Source organism: Morone saxatilis, unplaced genomic scaffold, assembly GCF_004916995.1.
Source record: "Morone saxatilis isolate NCDOM2014 unplaced genomic scaffold, NCSU_SB_2.0 Contig19, whole genome shotgun sequence".
NCBI classification, from domain to species: Eukaryota; Metazoa; Chordata; class Actinopteri; family Moronidae; genus Morone; species Morone saxatilis.
The window spans coordinates 252,313-264,802 of NW_023339751.1; the positions used below are offsets into that span (position 1 = coordinate 252,313).

The window sequence follows — 12,490 nt, forward strand, 5'->3', positions numbered from 1 at the left end:
AAGAATCTACACAACAACAACAACAACAACAACAACAACAACAACAACAACAACAATGATAATAACAATAATAATAATAATAAAAACAAAAACAATAATAATAACAATAATTAAAGCAGAAAGTAGCGATGTACGGGCCCCTCGCAGTGACGCTGTTCAGGAGTTTTTGAGCATTGACATTCGCTGCATCGCCATGACAACAGTGTTTGACGTCGTCTTTTTCCTGCAGGAATGCTGAACATATGCAGTCGTGGATCACGCGGATCAACGTGGTGGCGGCCATGTTTTCGGCTCCACCGTTCCCGGCGGCCATCGGCTCCCAGAAGAAATTCAGCCGTCCTCTGCTGCCGGGGTCCAACACCAAACTCTCCCAGGTACAGACCCCGAGCCACTACTGAGTGATCTGGATCAGTGAAACCGGATCAGACCAGGAGATTTCAGTCCGTGTTTTAAACCTTTCTGAGCAGTCATCAGGTTCAGTCACTTTTATCGTGTTTTATCGTGTTTTATCGTGTTTTCCCCGACAGGAAGAGCAGGTCAAAACTCATGAGAACCGGTTCAGGGCGGTTTCCTCCGAGCTGGCCGACCTCACGGCCTCCACGCCAGACCGGAAGGTCAAAGGTCGCGAGCTGGAGGAGCAGAAACTCCGACAAGAATACCTGGAGTTCGAGGTGAGGCCTTTGAAAAACATCTTACTCATAACCTTTAATTAATATATATATATAATTAGTGGTTATTGATCTCATCCTAACCAGACTGTTTAACATCAAATGTTCTTTTCATTTTTTTTCCTCCTCTTTTCTCATCTTCCGATGAATTGTGTGATTGCTGCTTGCAAAATAATTCACATTTAACTTAAAGTAGAAGAAACATTTTTGTATGGTGCGTTCCCTGGATGATTATTTTTTTTTCTTTGGTCTGCTGCTTTTGGCTCATATTTTATCTAATCTTCAGCCAATTAGTTTAGTTTAGATGAAGCTGAAGACTTGAACAACCACATTTTGAAGACGAGTCACATTTTCCTTTTTCTCAAAGATGGACTTTAAAAATCTCAGTTTTTGGTTTTACAGTTGTGCAAATGTTTTATTCGGTTTTATATTCCACAGTTGTTTCTCTGCAACAGTGCGAAAAGCTTCAAAGTCACATGTTTTATTCTTCCTCTGTGACCGAGGAGCAGCTGACGGTAAACATGCAGTGAAACCGCTCTGAGGTCTGAATATAAATCACAGACTGAAGTTTTTTTTTTTTTGCAGCTCCTTCTGTCTCAGTTCTGCTCGTCTTCATCACCAACTGTCACTGAATCAGTCTGTCTGGTGTCAAACAGGCTGCAGAGACACAAACAGGAACATGGAGCTCAGTTAAAGGACCAGTCTGCTGTTTACTTTCTCTTCTCGCTCAGTAGTTCTTACATTGAGTCGTTGCTTTTAAGTTCATTTTCTATTCATCAGTAAACTGTTTTTTAAAGATATTTTATTGTGTCATAATTCAGATAAAACGTAAAAAATCTGAAATTGTTTCCTGTTACAGTCAGAAATCTAATAAACAAATAAAAACCGACATAGGGAGTTCAGGAAAATATAGAAAAAACTATTCCTCTACTTAGGTGGGTAAATATTGTTTAAATAACCCTTTGCAAAAACAAAACGTATTTCAAAATAAAAGCATTTACGCTCTCATTTACTCTTGTTACAAAGAGTTTGTGCTGGTCGGAAAATTCTTAATGATTTTGCAAAAATTACATTGCTGATTGCTCATTTCTTACTTTCTGTACAGGCAGAAACAAACATTTGTTTCTACAGTGATGCTGGAGGTGGCTGTTTGTTTGACGTGGGACACCATTCACATTCAAAAAAAATAATTAGTGTATCTGTGATTCAGCTCCAGTCCAAAATGTGATGGGTTCTTCTTTGGTCCATGGTACACTCGTCTACCAGGTTTCATGAAATTCTGTAGTTTTTTCATAAACCAGTTCACAAATAAACCATCAAAGCTACTAATGCCGCCGAAAACAGTGAAAGTATCAAAAGAGCAAAAACATCAGTTTCTTTTAGTTGAATTAATAACAAAACGAAGGCATGAATCTGATCTTACAGATGTGTCTTCTTACAGGGTCCAGGCAGTCACTTGGGTTAGTTGAGCTGAGATCATCACAGCTAACAGACACATACAGCAGAGTGTCGTCTGCATACAGAGTAATAAAATAAGAGTAAGAACCAGGTTCAGCTCCAGAACAGATGGAACGGGGGGCAACCGGTTTTCACGACCAATGGATGAAATGTGTACCAAAGAAAACCCCCAAATTTATTATTTCACCGAATATGGGGGGAAAAGTTTGAGAAGTCCTTATAAAAAAGACTTTACATTAAAACTGTCCACTCTTTCAGCGCTAGGTTAGCATCATTAACCATCGTCTCTCGCCTCCGTCCTCCTTTTACAGAAAACCCGGTACGGTACATACGCCATGCTGCTTCGGGCCAAGCTGTCGAGCGGAGACGAGGACCTGTCGGCCTTTGAGTCGCGACTGTTTGACGATGGCGGCCTGCAGAGGGCGCACTCCAGCCCCACGCTGCCTCAGGACACCGCTGGCAAGGAGAAGACCCGCGGGACCAAGACATCAAAAAGCTTAAAGGTCACGTCCTCTTCGTCCTCGACCTCCAAGACCAGTGACAGCGCTAGAGAGGGAAGCAAGAAGAAGAACGGTGGCGGGAACAACCAGCGGCCGGAGCTGCAGAAACAGAGCAGCAAACAGGAAGAGGCGCCGTAAGGTGGCGGGAATCAGGTTTTCTATAAAGCGTGTGGCTGGAAACGGACATGAAGCATCATGGGCAGCAGGCTGACATCCTCCTTTTAAACCTTTTCTGTTAAACCTCAGTCAGATTCTGATTGACTGAGGGGATTTTCCTCCAGAGCCGAGATGAGACGTTCAAGGTCGGTGGGAAAGGAAACGCTCCTTAGGAAGGAGGACGACTGAACGACCGAGTGGTGCTTTTTCCACAAGACGAAAAATTCAGGAAACACTAATAAGGTTTGAAAAGTGAAAACCACCAATCAGCTGTCAGCGTTTGTTTCTCGTCCAGTAAAAACAGCTGGTGAGTTTCAGAGTAAAAGCTTTATTTCCTGTCAAATCTATTCTTAATTTCAGGGACTTTCTGAAAGCAGTTTTTGTTAAAGTGACTCTTAAATATTAGTAATCATTCAGTCTGGATCTGGATCTGGACCAGGATCTGGATCAGGTTTTGTCAGACAGAAAACAGTTTGTAGGTACTTTTATTTTTCTCCTCGCAGAGTGACAAACACTGACCTCCTGCGCTGCCGTCGCTCTGCTTCTCCTAGCAACAAACGGGGGAGCAGGTTGCCATGCCGACCACATATGACGGACAGAGAGCGTGGGATTGTTGCCAGAGCAACCGAGCAAATGGGGAAGGGGGGGGCTGGAGGGGTGAGACTCTGGAGTCAGGACTCCCCCAGCCAAACAAACAAACAAACACACAGACAGACCAACAGACAGACCAACAGACAGAGGCTGTGATGACGAATGGGAACACAATACCTCCTTCGCACAGTGTGTGTGTGTGTGTGTGTGTGTGTGTGAGTGTGAGTGTGTGAATACAAACCGAACATGCTGGATGGAGGCTGATCAAAGAGTCACTGCAGTTTCTTTTATTCATGTTGTTTTCCTCACCGAGCTCTGCTGGAGCCAACAGGCTGTACGGAGGATCGTTAGTGACCGAGAATTACTGACTGAGCACAAAACAAAACTAATGGAATTGAATCTAAAAGCCGAGTAGAGGGTTGGATATCTTCCAGCTGTTACTGGTGCCGGTTCTTACTGCCTAAAGAGAGCTGAAGTGAAACCAGAACTTTATTCAAACTCCCACTGACATTTTTAACAATAACTCAAAACAGTGACTGTTTAATGTTGTTGTTTATTAACAATCTGTTGCTTTTAACAAACACCATTTCCCATCAGCCCACAGACCTTTGGAAGGTTAATATCACGACTCTACAAATGAGCAAGTGTCTGTGGTTATTTCACTGTCTGTAATTACAGTGGGACAGTGGAGCGTCGGAGTGACAGCTGAAAAATATACAAATAAGAAACATTTATGATGTTGAATTATTATTATTATTATATGAATTATTGTGCAGAGAAAAAAAGAGCAGCACCTCAGGTGGAAACTGGCCTCAAAGTCCACAAGAATCTAATTTATTTTAAGATATCAATAAATAAAATCAACAAAAAAAGACTAATTATGTGATAATAATAAATAATTAAATCGGTAAAACGGCAGATTTCCACAATTTATCGGGTTATACACCAAAATAAACGAGTGACTTGAAAATAATTATCCTTGTGTTTGAAAAGTGAAACAAAAGTGAGTTTTGTGCTCGGTCAGTAGTTTTGTCGTTAATGAACTTCCATAGATTTTCTCTGTTGATGCTGGAAACTGAATCATGTTTGAATCCGTCCACTTTATGTTGATCAGTGTGAGTTTCTACTTCCTCTCTAGTTTCTGTATCTTCTGTTTGTTGGTTTATTCGTGCGGTGAAACAAACTGATGAATCTCCTGATCACTTTCACTGTCAGTCACCACAAGGGGTTTCTGGGTAATGAAGTCCACATGCAGTAACTTCCTGCTGCCACCGGGGGTCACCAGAGTGTGAAGTAGAGTAGAAATACTGTTGTTTGTTACAAATAAAGTGCAAAGTACAAAAGTGCATTCAAGGGAAGTAAAAGTACAAAAGTATCAGCATTAAAATGTATTAAAGTGCCAAAAGTGTTCAGTATGCAGAATTATATTATAATATTGGATTATAATTATTGATGCATTAATTAGTTTAAAGTTACAGCTATGTAATTAATTACTTTACATACTGCTGGATATATTAATCTATAATAAAACATAATTTATCAGTTGATATGTTGTATTAAGAATCTGACAATGGAAAGTTAATAATTAATTAATGTTGTCAGATAAATCTAGTTGAGTATAAATTAAACATTTGAAATACTAGTGGTACCTCAAAACATGAGTAAATGTATTTAGTTACATTCAAAATAATTAGAAGATTTATATAATTAAACCTGTAAAATTAAGAAAAAGACAACTGAACCAACCTTTGAATAGGTCTCTTCCTCTCAAGAACATATAAAACAGATTCCTGAACCGATGTAGTGACAGGAAACGGTCACCAGGTGGCAGCAGAGAGAAGCTGTTTGTTGCCTCTTCAGGACTCTGAGGAGGTTTGATTGTTTCCAGAAGTGACTCCAACAACAACCACTGTTCTGTGATCAGTTCCTCTTCCGATTTCTGTTTGATTGACAGGCTTGTGATCAGGAACACTAAAAGCTGGAACATTTTTAAACAATAATCAGTGTTTCCAGATTCCCCCAAAACACTGACGGAAAACTTGAAGATTTGGGAGGAAAGAAGGACGTTTTTCAGATTTGATGTTTGATTTTTGATGAGAACAACCGTGAGAAGTTGTTCAGCTGGGAGCTTCCACACAGAGATCAGGGGTGTGATTTGTGAAGGATTACAAACAGTGAAGCTGCTGTTAAAAACACAGATTGTCCTCCAGGAATTAGTCCTGTACAGCTCTCACAGGAATAAACAGAAGATTTTCTCTTTGGACCGTTTGTGGACCACTGTGACTGTAAAGACACTTAAAACATCACCACAGAGGACTTCAGAAACCACAGATTTCAAAGGTACTTACAGTTTTAACTTCGTGGTCAGAAGACATCGTTTTCCTGAGATTAAATTCAGAAATTCGTTTCTCGACACGCCGCGTGATAACCGCAATCCTCCATTGTATGTTCCACCGTTCGATCTGGATCCCAGTCCTCAAACCTGGTTTTGAGTGAGTTTCTGGCACCGTTGTCGTCTACTCCCGCAGACGTAGGACAGTCTGGAGGTTGAAGTCGGGCGCCTTGAACCGCTGTTCCTTTGTCCTGAGGGAAGTCTTCTCCTGTCCCGCAGGTGCAAAGACATTATTTGTCTAGAAAGACGCTTTAATCTTCTTCTCAACCTAATTAATGACTCCGTCTCCTTCTGGTGGGTCGGCCTGTGGATCTGCAATAATCTGGTGATACGATAAGTATCAGGATACTGAGGTTAATATACAGCGATCATCGACATATAGAAAGACTGATGATATGAGAGCTCCGCAACACTAAAGCCAAACGCTCTCTATGTCCCCCTGGTGGCTGACTGCAGTATAACTCATAAACCCGCCATATTAGCAGATGGAAGATGGAAGCTGTTTGAGTCAGCAGGGCATGTAGGTGAGACCTTGAATGACGGAGATGTCCATCTTTTATATGTCTACGATTGATACCGATAATGCGATACCATAAGCAAGGCGATGCCCAGCGTAGGGTTGATACAGATGTGGTTGGCTTCGGCCTTAAGAGGGAAAACACAAATTGATTAAATGTCACCAAAAAAAGTTTTGCAATATGATATTTTTTTTATATTTTCTTACTGTAGGCGGATATGAGTTAAGTCCCAGAACCTGCAGTGTATTTTTTTGACCGTCCGCTCCCAGATTTGCTTTGAGTCTTTGATCCCGAACCCAATTCAGTCCCCTACTTCAGACTAGAGTTGATAAGATACCAGTATCGGAAATTCCTCCAATACGGTCTTAATACAGTATCTGTAAGTCTGAGTCATTTTTTAGTCCCCAATCGGGACCTGGTTACTTCCCAACAGCGTCCTGTTCACCAGTTTTTCCCTCTGAATCCACTCCGACAGGGTTTTACTCAACCCAAGCCATATAACAACAATATAATCATACAGGCTCAGTCATGTATGCTAGTTAATAATTCTATATTTGTATTTAACAGACTTATATCAGATCGGTACTCTGTATCGTCGGTACGTAAAGTTCACGTATCATAATCGTAATTAGAAAGGAAAAAATGATATTGGAACATTTGCGTTGGATCCCAATGAAGTCCTCTGGTTCAGACCCAGAACACACTGTACAGACTGCATATCCCATCAGGCCTTGCACTGCTTCAAGATCCCTCAGAAAGACGTCTCTGAGGAGCATGAAGCTTTCTGTTCTCAGCTGTGTTGGACAGTTGCATGAAGTCGCTCAACAACGTGTTCACATTCATCGTTTTTCTCCCTTGCGTCCTGTTAGCTCGTAAAGAAAAGTCGCACCACCGACAGCGACGATCAGCTCGTCCTCCATTTTGTTCTGGAAGGTAGTTGAGATGACTCGATCAAAACCAGCTGACTAGTTGCATCACGAATCTGAACCTCTTTCACTTCCCTGACGTCGGGCTGTGGAGGAATTTCCAGTGTTTGCGTCTCTGGCGAGTAAGAGTCTGTGGTTCCACAAGTACCTTTGAAATCAGGACCGGACTTTGTTGCATCAAGAGCTCTGTGGTTTATTTAACAGCAGTGAAGATCTGACAACATCCGTCCTTCAGCCTCTTTTCTTCGTCTGCTGGTTGACGCTATCGGGTCAGCTGCTGCTGAGACGCTAACAGACGACAGGGTTCAGATCCTCCCGCTGTGCTGTTCGACCCCCGCAGGGTCCTATTTACTCCCTCAAATATCCAGTAACACTTGTGTATTTCGGGTGTATTTGTCGCACTGTGCAATGTAAAGCAGCATAGGATGAATTTATCTAAAAGTCATGGCCGCTTTCAGCTCTTCGTCTGTGTCCGAAACTTGTAAATAAACATTGAGAAGCCATATTGTAGTTGGGCTAAACGCCTAGCTAGCGCTCGCTGCGGTTTTTAGGGCACTTTGATTTAGATATTTTAGAGTGAAAGCTGTTAAACCTCCTCTGAGGAGTTTGAATCCACCAGTTTATTTATTCTGTTCATCAAAGGCTGGATTTAGTTTCTGTGAAAGTTTTTTGTTTTGTTTCTTTCGGCTTCGCTGCGGCCTGAATGTCGGCCGCTGGCCCGCCGATCGATAGCTGTACATACTGTCCACTTCCTGTGAGGTCGTAGTGAAACATGTTTTGAAGGCTTAGAGGCAAAAATAAAAACATTTTGAAAAGAAAACTGGAAATTCTGAGAGTTGTTTTTATTCAGAGTTTCAGAAACCTCGACATTCGCTAAAGTTCGTTAAACGCTGATTAAATATTTTATTTCCAGGCTGTTTGGTTAAGAAGAGAAACCACAAGAATACACAGTATTAGTAAAAACACACACAGCCGCCACAGAAGAGAGAAACAGGAACTAACGGAGGAGGAAGGATGATTGATCCTCATCGATTAACATTCTGGTAAAGTTGCACACACCACAAACTAAACTCTACGTCTCCAGAGAGAAACGTAAAACTTTTATACTCAAATGTTTGTCGTTCTGATTTAAATCAGTTATTATGACTTCTTTAGAGATACACTGTAAAACCTGATGAGTTAGTTCAAATCAAACTGTTGAAACATTAAAACATATTTAAGTATTTATTTAGTTAATTGATTCCATTCAGTTAATTGAAGTTACTCATGCAGAATTTATACAAACTGATTTAAAATGTGTTCACTCAATAAACTGATTATTAAAATGGACAATTTAACATGTTTATTTATGATAGTGATAAACATAAAATCTTTGCACTTTGGGGGATCAATAAGAATTATTTGGATGCATAATTGGGCTTTTGATGATTAATAAACTGAATGTTTACAGTTTTATAACATTATAAAGTCGAGTCAATGGAACAAACTGGAATTACCAATAATTAAAATACTGAACACATTCAAGTTCACACAAAACAACTGAGTTGCTTCAACAATTAATTTTTGAGTTGGTTTAATTAAAGTGAATGAATGAGGATTAATTTGTGTTAATTTACTTATTTTATTAAGATGTCAGGTTTTACAGTGTATGTAAACATATTTGACCAGCTCAAAAAACCATAACTTAGACTTTGAGTAAACATTTAAATAATGTTGACCTAAAAACATTTTTTAATAATTTTGAGTGTTTGAATATATCAAACGTTTGACATTTAAAGCAAAACTATTTAATAATTTATCACAAGCTTTTACTGACAATATTATTTTTTTAAATGTCATTTTGTAACATTTAAAATCTTTTTCTTCCGTAAATAGCTTCAATGTGACTGAATGGAGAGAAAAAGGTTTTGATAAACTGATAACAGGTGAGTGAACAGGTGAGCTCTGACACTCAACGTGCTGCGTTCCAGTCCGGGCAGAAAATTGGAAATTCCGCTTTCCTACTAAATGAAAAAAGCAGATCTGCTCCCAACGACACGACAAACCTTCGTAAACAGATTTACAGCAAACTTTCATCCTCAAATTCACTTTCTTGGATCAATAATAAAATGTTTGACAGATAATTGATCATAAAAAAAGAAAAATTAAGGACTTTTAAGGTGAAATTCAAGGATCGTCCATCAGACGTCACACAGAAATAAACTCATTTCATAAAAACTAAATTACAAGAAAAACAAAATATAAATTAAAAAAAAGACAAATTTTATGATTTAAAAAGAGAAAAAACACTTTTATGATGCAGTCGTTCGTTCTAAACACTTCAGTTCATTTTTTAAAACTCTTTTTGGTAAAATTTCCGGTGACTTCCTGTTGTGAATTTACAATCTCGGCTTCCGTCTGGAACGCAGCTCCTCGTCTCCGAGAGAGTCCGAGCAGAAACTCAGTCGGTCTGCGAGTCCGACTCCAGTTCTGCAGAGTCCTGGTTCCTGCAGGATGAAGGTCTCACTTCCTGCTCGTCACTGATTGGCCACAGGCGGCTCCTCCTCCTCCATTGGCTGGCTGCCGAAGCCGCTGTCGACCGTGGCGTCTGATTGGACAGAAAAACATGAGTCAGGTGAGCTGGAATCCAACAGAACTTTATTTATAAATCCTGTGGAGACAAACAGGAGCTCACGGAGTCTTTAGACGGACTCATTAATTCTTTCATTACAGTTTATCTGCTGGGTTTCAGCGTAGACGAAAGTAAAGCGAAGTTCAAATGTCCTGTTTCATTGTCTATAATATATGTATAGTCTCTTACCTGTGCTGTGTTTGTCGTCTCGTAGTTCGGTGTTTCTCAGCAGTCGGACTCCTTCTGTCAGACCGAGAGACTGAAGAGCTTCAACCAGACCTTCAACTGGACCTCCACCCAGCTGGAGACAAACAGACATTAGAGAGACACTAGAGAGACGTCAGAGAGAGACAGACCAGTAGAGGCGTTACCTTGTAGTGCTGCAGCAGGTGGTGGCAGGGCGTCGGACTGTCCAGGTACAGGTGAGTCAGCGTCATCATCCCCAGCTTCTCCGCCAGTTTCCTCCAGGGAACGTCTCCGACACTCAACACCTCCACCAGCCGGGACAGAGTGTCCTCGTCCAGCCCCGACGCCTCCGTCTCTGCAACATCAACACAGGTTTGTTTTTTATTTCACTGCGTGTTTGAACTCTATTTCTGACCTCCAGACTGTGGACAGGTGGGACAGGTGGGACAGGTGGGACAGGTGGAGTGAGACAGCTAATAGATCACAAACCTTCAGTGCTGCTTGGTTTCATCTTCTTACTGCTGTGACGACTCGACTTCGGACTCTGTCGGGAGTTTAACAGGTTCCTCACCTGAGAGGAGATGAGGAGGTTAAAGTTGCTGCTCGGCCAATCAGAAAACAGAAACACTGCTTTACGTGTGAATATGGAGCCAGCCTCTAGTGGCCGATTGAGGGAACTGCAGGTTCATCTGCAGCCACAGAGGTTCCCGCTTGATTTCTTAAGTTAGCTCATTAGCTAATGACATTAATCGTTAGCCAGCTAATGTTAACTCTGAAAACTAGTGCAAAACAGTTGCTAACTAGCTTTGCTAACAGGAGAGAACTTGTGGCTATAGCACGTAGCATATCTAAGTACATGAAAGAAGGAAGTTGACTGAAGTCTGTTCAACTGTTATTGGATCATTAAGCAAAAGGGGGCGGGGCTTAGGAAGGATCAATATCAACAGAAGTTGGACATCTTTGTTTGTATTGATTCTACAGTGCCTTTTATTTTGAAGGGTCACCTTTTGACACTTGGCGAGGTCCAGGGGGGTGTGTCCTGCCGCGGGTCTCTTCCGAGTGTTGATTGGCTGAGCTGCGGCCTCTCGCTCTTTGGCCTCCTCTCTGATTGGTTCGTCTTCGTCCTGCTCTTCGTCTGAAGAGGAGCTGAAGAAGAGCGGCTCGTCGTTCTCCATGTTCTTATCAGCACCTGAGGACAGCCTTCAGTTCGTCACTGTGTCTTTATTTTACACTGAAATACTCAACGTTCCTACATTTAACGGACGAAGAGTTTTACCAAAGTTATTATAGTCAACTCAAACTAAAACTAGCATTAACATTAACATTTTAATGCTAACTGAAATAAAAAATAGACTAAACAAAAAAGAATGTTATTGTGTAAAATGAAACAAAACTATAAAGGAAGTTTTAAAACTATAATAATAACTCTGTTGTTTTGTCGTTTCGTTGCTTCCGTACTTTTCTGCCTTCAGTGTGTTTTACCTGCAGCGACGAGCATGGAGCAGAGCGTCGGCGAGCCCAGACTGGCCGCCAGGTGGAGCGGAGTGTTTCCTCCGAACGTGCACGCGTTGACGTCGGCCTTCAGCTGTAAACGACACAAACACAGTGAGTGACGACGCCGTGATGTCACTGCGAGCAGGTGCACAGGTGAGCTGCGTGTGCGTCGTACCTCTGTGATGAGAGTGCAGGCCATCTTGAACAGGTTTTCTCTGACAGCCAGGTGGAGGGCGGTGTTTCCACTCTTCTGCTCAGGCGCGTTGATTTTGGCTCCGCCCTCCACGAGCAGACGGAGGCAGCGCTCGCCGTCCTTCCTCACCGCCAGGTGGAGAGGATGAAGACCTGAGACAGAGGGAGGTAAGATAAGTTCTCTCAGAGTTCGCTTCCTGCTTATTAATATCTGTATGAGGGTGAACAGGTTCGCTCACCGTGGTAGTCAGGGGTGTTGACCAGGTGGGCGTGGCGTTCTCCCAGGTGTGCCAGCAGGGGGCGGAGTGAGGCGTGGTCTCCAGCCAGTGCCGCCAGGTGGATGGGACTGCGGCCATCTTTGTCGAGCAGGCTGGGGTCGGCCCCCGCCCTCAGCAATGCCTCCACCACCTTCACCTGCCGGGTGATCACCGCCAGGTGGAGAGGAGTCTGCAGAGGCAACGGGGGGGGGGGGGCAGTTAGGGGGCAGTTAGCTACAGCAGATACCTGTGTGCTAGTGGTTAGCTATGTTGTGATTAGAGGTGAATTAGCTTCGTTGATGTTAGAAATAGTTCGCTGTTGTAATGAATTAGCTACCTGTCGAAGGTGGTTGGCTGTGTTGAGGATGTTTTGCTGCTGGCTGCTGAGCAGAGTGTGGATCAGTTGCTGGATCACACCAGTCTGCTGGTGGATGATGGCCAGGTGCAAAGGACTGTGGGAAAACAAAAAACACATCAAATCTCTGCAAAGCAAAGTCTTAAAATGATCAAATGTTCAGATGATGATGTTGTTGATGTTGTT

At 42.2% G+C, this 12,490-nt stretch overlaps 2 protein-coding genes across 4 annotated transcripts in view; one reads left to right on the plus strand and one right to left on the minus strand.

The window, feature by feature from the left end:
• psda (pleckstrin and Sec7 domain containing a) overlaps positions 1-8,023 on the plus strand; it is a gene marked incomplete at its 5' end in the record, with an annotated part of 16,222 nt that extends 8,199 nt beyond the window's left edge. Inside the window, 3 exon segments of the mRNA XM_035663093.1 lie at positions 230-374; positions 528-671; positions 2,438-8,023. Of these exon segments, the coding sequence (XP_035518986.1) occupies positions 230-374; positions 528-671; positions 2,438-2,764 (616 nt within the window).
• Positions 8,024-8,742: 719 nt separating this feature from the next.
• Positions 8,743-12,490, minus strand: part of nfkb2 (nuclear factor of kappa light polypeptide gene enhancer in B-cells 2 (p49/p100)) — a 17,497-nt gene continuing 13,749 nt past the window's right edge. For all 3 annotated transcript variants that reach the window (XM_035663094.1, XM_035663096.1, XM_035663095.1), the window contains 9 exons: positions 12,287-12,401; positions 11,932-12,139; positions 11,676-11,845; positions 11,489-11,591; positions 11,011-11,195; positions 10,496-10,577; positions 10,192-10,361; positions 10,010-10,121; positions 8,743-9,796 (listed from right to left, as the gene is read on the minus strand). In XM_035663094.1, coding sequence (XP_035518987.1) covers positions 9,726-9,796; positions 10,010-10,121; positions 10,192-10,361; positions 10,496-10,577; positions 11,011-11,195; positions 11,489-11,591; positions 11,676-11,845; positions 11,932-12,139; positions 12,287-12,401 — 1,216 coding nt within the window. In that variant the 3' untranslated portion in view covers positions 8,743-9,725. The remainder of the gene's footprint in view (positions 9,797-10,009; positions 10,122-10,191; positions 10,362-10,495; positions 10,578-11,010; positions 11,196-11,488; positions 11,592-11,675; positions 11,846-11,931; positions 12,140-12,286; positions 12,402-12,490) is intronic.